The sequence below is a fragment of the Neltuma alba genome, unplaced genomic scaffold, assembly GCF_004799145.2.
Source record: "Neltuma alba isolate B1F8T4 unplaced genomic scaffold, ASM479914v2 tig00011352_pilon, whole genome shotgun sequence".
Taxonomy (NCBI): Eukaryota; Viridiplantae; Streptophyta; class Magnoliopsida; order Fabales; family Fabaceae; genus Neltuma; species Neltuma alba.
The window spans coordinates 111,685-120,360 of NW_021636052.1; the positions used below are offsets into that span (position 1 = coordinate 111,685).

Sequence of the window (8,676 nt, forward strand, 5' to 3'; positions counted from 1 at the left end):
TTCCTCCTTAAAATTGGTGAATTTTCTAGAAGCTTGACTCTTCCATAAACGTTACTCTCCAAAACTTTTAACAAATCTGATTTCTTTAATTCTTCATTGCTCTTGATTCTTTAATAATTGTAAAACATGCAGAAATAATTGAATCTCCCATATCTGCAAAGTTTGTCTTTACTCTTGGACAAAGAGAGGGAGAGAAAGAGGAAGAGGGAAAAAAAGATAAGAAAAGGAGCTGGATTAGATGGGGAAAAAAAAGAAAAAGAGAAAGGGTATTGAAAAAGAGATGAATTAGATGAAGAAACAAGGAAGGGCATTTTTTTTTAATATTTCATAATTTATATTTAAGATTCGATTTGTGACAGTAATTTTTTAAATTGAAAAAATTCAAATTATAATTTGATATAGGAAAAATGACAAATAAAGACCCTTGAATTACCAAAATTACAACAAAGTCATCTGAATAAGTCAAATTACCAAGAGGGACCTGGTCTCAAATTGCAATTAGCAAATCACACCTAAAAGACTAAAATACCCTTCAGTTACTCAGATTCAATAATGAAGGCAGACACTGGCAAGAGACCTCTTCTTTCCTTCTCTTTGGACTTCTTCTCCCTCTCTTCTTCTTTCTCTTTCTTCCTTGGGTCAAAGCGGTGTCTTCATTGGGTTTCTTCCATGGCGAATCGTCTCGTGAGGGACAAAGAGGGCTTTCACAACTCCTTGCGTAGGATATCGGCAGGTGAAGACAGGAAGGTGGTCGATGACAGAGGAATGGAAGATTTGGGATGGTTTTTTGCAATTTTGAAATAGGGAGTGATTACGACCTTTTTGTTGAACAACGGCGATCGACCTTATGGATGGTTTTCTCTGTTAGCAAAGAAGAAGAAGGCTAAGCTCTCTGAGTTGTTGATAGAAGCTACAGGGTTTGCTGGTTTGAATATTTTAAAGATTTTAAAGATGGTCTGGTTGAATACTGTCTTCTTTTTGTTTACTTGTATCTGGGAATGATAATCTCCTCATTTGATTTAGAGTTGCTGGTTGCTGTCAAAACACCTCTGGTTTTTTGTTATTTGACTTACTATTGTTGTAATTTTACTTAGTAGTGTTGTAACTATAAATTGGTTAGTTTGATCACAGCAACATGGCATGACAATCTGAAAATATTGGTATTTTGTTTATGGGCAGAGTAATGTTAACATTTAGTATTTGTAGTTGTAAATGGTATCAATGTGGATCCATTTAATGTTCTAAAATTTATGACAGACCTCCTCACAGACTTATAATTTCACTTACCACAGTTGTTATTTGACTTTCCACTCTTGTCAATTGATTTTCATAACTTGTCATTCACTTTACTCACCTTGTCATAAATTAAATATCAAAATTTGTCATCTGCTAAAAAAATCTGAAAATTCTGTCATTTGAAAAGAGAAAATTAAATTTTTATAAATTGCTTATCAGAAGTTGTCATTCCTTACTAAACTTGTCATTCGTCTTACTCAACTTGTTATTTGCCAAAAAAAATTTGGAAATAAACATGTTGAAGGGAATGTAACGATCACTATTGTCGTGATGATAGAAATGCAGTAACAAAAACATAGAATTTGTTATGTTACATCCACATTGGTGGACATTTTGAAGCAAGTGATGAAGGGGAAGTTAAATATATTGGAGGGAATGTAACGATCACTATTGTTGTAATTTCGCTTGCTAGTGTTGTTAATGCAAACTTTTAACTATTATGACAACAATGTACTGATAGAAATACATGACAATATGATAATTATGGTCTTTTTATATTGTAGATTAATGTTAACATTTTTTGTTAATCAGTTCTATATTGTAACAATGTAGAGCTATTTAATATTGTTCACTTAATTAGAAATGTGGTGACAGAAATGCAGCGACAGAAACACAAAAATTCTATCATTTGCCTTACTGAACTTGTCATCTACTAAAGAGATCTAAAAATTCTGTCATTTAAACAAAAAAAATTAAATTCGTATGAAATGTTTATCAGAAGTTGTCACTTATCTTACTAAAATTGTTATTTGCCTAACTAAACTTGTCATAAATTGCTTATCAGAACTTGTTATTTGCTAAATATACCTAGAAATTGTCACTTAAAAAGAGAAAATTAAATTCATATGAAATGCTTATCAGAAGTTGTCATTCGTCTTACTAAACTTGTTATTTGCCAAGGAATTATGCAAATTGTCATTTTAACGTAAAATCTTAAATTCCTATGAGTTGCTTATAAGAAGTTGTCATACACCTTACTAAAACATCCTTGGTGAATGACAAGTTGAGTAAGATGAATGACAAGTTTAGTAAGGTGAATGACAACTTCTAATAAGCAATTCATAAAAATTTAATTTTCTTTTTTCAAATGACAGAATTTTTAGATTTTTTTAGTAGATGACAAGTTCTGATATATAATTTATGACAAGTTGAGTAAGGCGAATGACAAGTAATGAAAATTAATTGACAAGAGTGGAAAGCCAAATAACAACTGTGGTAAGTGAAATTACAAGTCTGTGAGGAGGTCTGTCATAAATTTTAGAACATTAAATTGATCTACATTGATACCAGTTACAACTATAAATACTAAATGTTAACATTGCTCTGCCTATAAACAAAATACCAACATTTTCAGATTGTCATGCCATGTTGCTGTGATCAAAGTAACCAATCTGTAGTTACAACACTACTAAGTAAAATTACAACAATAGTGAGTCAAATAACAAAAAACGAGAGGTGTTTTGACCGCAACCAGCAACTCTAAATCAAATGAGGAGATTATCGATTCCCAGATACAAGTAAACAAAAAGAAGACAGTATTCTCGACAATCGAACAACACTATATCAAAAACATATCTGGAAATGAAAGTCGAAAGTCATCAATTAGTATTAACAATGGGTCACCATCTTTTTTGTAATAAAGATTGGTGAAAATGGCCACAACCTTAATCATATTGATAAATGCATAAGCGAGAGATGAATGTTTTTGAGAGGGAGAGGAATAGAAGGAAGAAGACAGGGAGGGAGATGAAGAGGGAGAGAAGGACAAAAACGAAGGTGAAGAGAAGAAGGAAAAAGAAAGAGATGGGGTGATGGAAGAAAGAGAATAATGGGCATTTCTGTCTTTTTAGCCTGATTTCATAATTACAATTTGAGAACGCGTCTTTCTTAGCAATTTGGCTTATTCAAGTGACCTCCTTATAATTTTGATAATTCAGGGGTCTTTATTTGTTATTTTCCCTTTGATATATTTCATAATCTTTCACTACAATTTTTCTTTTCTTTAATTACAAGTTAGTCCATCAGCTTTAACTTAGTCTTTTCATCTAATTCTTGAACTTTTAATTTCCTGTTTATAATTTTTCGATACAATTTAGTTGTTATAATTTAATCATTTGAAACATTAGCTCTTAAATTTTAATAAAATAATTTTAATCCTTATTATCAATGACTAAATTTTAATTAAATTAAAATTATATTGTCTTTAGTATTTAATATAAGAGCTAGTTATTTGTAATAAATATGGGTTGTCTTTTCTAAAATAACTTTATTACTTGTGTGTATTAATTAGAACTACTATTTGATGAAGTCTTTAACATGTCCAACTATTACAAGGACTACCTTAAAAGAAATAAATAAATATAATCGATAAAATAAATTTAGATATTATATTTAAAACTAAATTATATATTAAACTAACTCTTGTATCTTATATTAAAGATAGAAGATAGAAGAAACAACAGGATCAGATAATTAATTTTCTCATATATATCAATTTTTAAAGCAATTATCAGTCTCTGCCTTCTGCCGTTCTGCTTCTGTCTTGCGTCATCAACGTCTCCACGGAAAGAAAACCCCGCGCCTGCCCGCGTCGCTCTTCCCTCACTCTAATCGATTCGCTGCACTCAGACGCCTGACTCGGTAATTTTCTCAGCCGCCGCCTGTCGGCCGTTGTCTCTCCTTCTTCGTGTTCGCTGTAGCTCAAGCTTTTCTCCCAAAGCATCTCCTTCTACGCTTCGTGTGCTTCTTGTCCAGCGCATCCTTCGTGCTCTAGTTGAAGCCGAGCTTCTCGCCCTCCACCGTGGCCTCTCACTCTTGGACCTTCCTGAGTTCTTGTGCTTTTGCCTTCTTTCTCCAGATTTGTTGTCTCTCCATTTCTTGACTTTGCTTGATATTCTGCAATTCATGAATGAGTTTTGCAATCCGTGAGCTCTGAGTGTTCGATTTTAATGAATTAATTAGATTCGATCCTTCTAGACTGCTGGGTGATTGGGTGTTCTGGTCTAGGGGGTGTTTGGGGGTTCATCTTAATGAATTAATTAGCAAGGCTTTATTTATTTTTAAAATTTTAAAATTTGTTCCAATCCTGGAGGCCACATTTTCTCCAAGGCTCTGATTCCCTTCTCGTCCTTCATCTTCGTGCTCCACGGCTCCGATCAGCCCGGCGCCTCCTAAAGCTGAGACATTTTCTTCAATTTTGTGCAATAGGATAGGTTCGTTCTGAGAAATTGAGATGGTTCAAAGACTTGGGACTCGACTCTTCGTGAGCAGTTCGTTCTTATCTTTCCTCTTTCCCGCTGAACTTCTATCTATAAGAATCTATTGGAAGCCCTAATTTTTTGTTGTCTTATTTTCTAGGATTATCATTCTTCACAACAGATAGCCAACTCAGAAAGCTGTTTTCTCAATTTGGAATAATCACTGAAGGTGTTGTTCGTCAATTGCTTTCTGTTATTGAATATTTTGATATTTTATTTTCCCCATGTTGCTGACCTTTTCAATGCTGCGTCTTGCAGCTAGGCTAGTGAAGGACCCAAAAACTCAAAGGCCTAAAGGATTTGGCTTTGTTTCCTATGAGTCAGAAATTGAAGCAGAGAAGGCTATGAACGCCATGAATGGCAGGGTAACACTCTAAATTGATGGTTGATGCATAATTTATTGAAGAAGCTTTAAAATGTTGTTATTTACTTAATTAACCTAAACAAAAATGCACATATTTACGTGCAAGGAAAACGGCTTTGACAAAATATTAGTGCATTGTGTTGGTAGTAATGACTGAAAGGGAATTTATTAGTATGACTAGTTTAAACTTAATTGATGTAAATGCTATTGCACAGATGGTATTGTACGCTTAATTATTTTTGTGTTGAAAATAAGTAAGAAAATCTCGTTCATATATGTTTAAAATCGACGAGTTTTCTAATTTAACTTTTCTGTTTTTGCCTTGTATGATTCCAATACTCTTGTTCTTACTCGCTTTTGGAAAAATGATAAAATTACAATGGCAAGTTAGTGTCAATTCTCTTTCAGTGAACAGAAAGTCAATGTCATCCTGCTTTAATGACTTAGGAGGAGTTTGCCTAACTCTAAAAGTGCTTTTGAAAAGCACTTTTCCGTAAATTGAGACAAACTCTTCTATTTATTTACTTCGTATACTATAAAAGTAATTTTAAAACAATAATTTGGTATCTACCCAAACACCTTTTTAGTTAATACCATAGAACGGCCTTGATGTCCTTGGTTAACGATCTCAAGGGGTGGTTGAGTGAAATCATAAGGATGTGAAATATGTTTGCTTCTCTTTCGGAGATCAAACAGATTGATCTTCAACTATGTTACACTGGTTGGGTAGATGCGATGGAAAAGAATCCTAATGAAAACATTGAGCATGCTCTGATTACTTACCAAGGTTTATGTAAATGGAAGCTAGCATGTCTTGGTTTGGGTATATAAACATAGAATTGTTTGTTGTTCTTGGACGTTACTGATACACGTTATTAGCATATACACAGTTAAAGATTGTTTTGGTTTATTGCACCATGAGGTACTAAAGAACAGGTTCGGAACATTATTGCACCATGAGTGTACTAAAGAACAGGTTCGGAACATTCTCACATCCCCTTCTTTGTTGCTCATGCTTGCAAAAATAAGATTGCATTGGTTTGAAGAAGCGTATTATACTTGACATCACCGTTTGTTGCTTTGTAAAACTCATTATTAAAAGCTCATTAATCTTCCTGATGCAGATAATGGATGGAAGGCTTATTTTTGTGGAACCTGCAAAAGCTACTAGACCTAAAGATGGTGCTTTTTGATGTGGCAAACACGAGAGAACAGAGAACATCTTGAGAAAAGAGGGACAATAGAAGAACAAGAGGGAAACACGAGAGGAGACAGAAAGCATATCTTTATTTTTTGTTTTTTTTTAATACCTGGATACTGCGCTTCATTAATTTGAACAGTCAATCATACGTTTGGATATGCTTTGCTGTCTATTTATAATATCATAGCCGTATCTACGGTACTCCTTAACAAACTCAACAAACTAACGGAAATACAATCATAAACCCATCTAGATGTCTAACGGCTAGTAACCGTTACCTACCCATTCTAATATTTAATTTAATTGAAATTATACATCATTTTGATAGATACCTAACTGCATGTTTGATTTCATATTGGAAATAACCATGGTTTTGATGAATGTAGGCAACTAGTTGCTTCAATTGAAACCGTTTTAGTAATTTCCATATGGAACAAAACACTCTCTTTGCTATAACCTCTGGAAATCAAGTCAAAGGTTAATGAAGCACCGTCACATCCTGAATCCAAGTTGTTGGCGTTATTAGAGCTCATGTTGAAGATAGAAGAGGTCTACATCCAAAGAAAGGCAGAGCTTCAACAAAGTGTGGGAGGTTCCAATGGTGCGTCAAGATCCGTGAGAAAAGTGAATGAGGTTCGTTAAGCGCTTTGAGCCCACAACCACAATTGCTAATTTTTGGGCCCGTTTGGGCTGACAACAGTAAAAGTGACTTATTTTTAATTGGATTTTTGAAAAGTAAGATTGAATAATATGATTTATTTTTTAATAGACTTTTATAAATAAGCGGGGTTCCAATTCCCACTAAGAGAGATGAAATATTTAGTGTTTAACAATGCCTCGAATATGATTGTTTTCAAGAAGAGGATACCTGTACTTATAAAGAAGAAAGTATGAAAAAGTAGTTGTTTGGATTATTATTAAAAAAAAAAGGTATGACTCTTATTAAATAATAAAAAATAAAAAAATTCTAATAATAATTTTAAATTTTTAATCATTATAATAGGAAGAAGTTACATTTAATGAATAAAATACATTTAAATAAGAAATCATAGTAATGTAAAAACTTTTGAACTAAATAATATTACATAATCAATTGGATGATATACTATGCACAATTTATGTAAATATAAAACAAAAAATAATATTAAATATTAAAATTATTAGAAAACCCTATGTTAAAAAATTATTTTCATTCAAGAGAGTATTAAAAATAAATAACTAAAAAGTGGTTTGAAAAACACAAGAAATAAGCTGAGAAAAATATAAGGATGATATAAACATAAGAGCAAAAATATGTTTTGATTTTTAAAAAAACTGCTTTTGTATAAACCACAAATAGATTTCAAGTGTTTTCGACAATTGTGCTTAAAAAACTGTTTTCGACCCATAAGCAAAATTGGTGAAAAATTGATCCAAACATAAAAGCTACCCAAATTACTATGACTTCTAGGTCAGTTAACAACAAAAAGTTATCTGGGGACATTGCCATTCCAAAAATGATTGCTCTGTTTGGATCCATCTTTGGATCATGAAACAGCTACTTTTAGGCCTATAATGCGATTGGACTCTAATTGTGGTCTTTGGGTTGGGTGTTTTACTTAAAATCCATAATAAGCTAAAAATATAAATATGGTGCTTGTGACTTTTGGCTTTTGAAACATAAAGAGAGAAGTTAAAAAAAGAGTTAGATCTCACCTTTAAAAAATTTATTGCTTATTTCTGATCTTATTATAAGTTTCAAATGATTAATTTATCAATACCAAAAAATCAGTAAAAAAATAATAAATAGGTTAAAAACATATTTTTGTTCCAATTTATGTCCTTATAATAAATGAGAAAAGGGATAAAAAATGTATGAGGAGATGTAATGAGAGAAAATATGACAAAAGAAAGAGAATAATTAATATATATAAATATATATTATTTAATAAAAATCATACCTTTTTCAGTCATTTTATAACTAAACTTACTTTCTCTGTAGTCCAAACAACTCTATTTTTACAAACTTATTTACAAAAGTCAATCTAAATATAAATCATGTTATATAATCTAACTTTCACCTAATCTCAAGTTTCCAAAAATCTAATTAAAAATAAATTATTTTTTCTACTACCGATCCAAACAACGAATGTTAGGTGAGAAACTATTACTGACGGTAGCCAAGAGGAGGATGAGGAACAAGCCTGGTGTCCGATGTGGTGGGGATGGGTTTTCTTTTTTTTGGCTTCCGCTTTTGTTGCTTCTGCTTTAGCTTTTCTTGGCCTGTATTTGTATTAGCAGTACGAGGACTTGAACAAGCCATAGAAGGGTTGAACGTGCGATAGAGAAGGAACAAGTTATTTGTCATAGTAATTAATTTGAAGAATCTTGAGATTTCAACCTGGTACATCTTGTTGATTTCAACTTTTAATTTGTTCCTTTAATATGTTTATTGAAAGGGTCAAAGGGTATTTTTGGCTTTCAACTGTTCGATCTAATGCATTTATATTTTCAACTTTAATAAAAAGTGCAATGTCCTTCCTTAACGTTAACTTTAGAACGTCAACCACTAAGTAGTA

At 32.3% G+C, this 8,676-nt stretch overlaps 1 protein-coding gene across 1 annotated transcript; it reads left to right on the plus strand.

Annotated features, from left to right (window-relative positions):
* The first annotated feature begins 3,834 nt into the window (after positions 1 to 3,834).
* Positions 3,835 to 6,395, plus strand: LOC114712377 (organelle RRM domain-containing protein 6, chloroplastic). The gene is made up of 4 exons (XM_028896896.1): positions 3,835 to 4,565; positions 4,654 to 4,722; positions 4,812 to 4,918; positions 6,042 to 6,395. The coding sequence occupies exons 1-4, from the start codon at positions 4,529 to 4,531 to the stop codon at positions 6,108 to 6,110; spliced, it is 282 nt and encodes a 93-aa protein (XP_028752729.1). The 5' UTR covers positions 3,835 to 4,528; the 3' UTR covers positions 6,111 to 6,395.
* Positions 6,396 to 8,676: the final 2,281 nt, after the last annotated feature.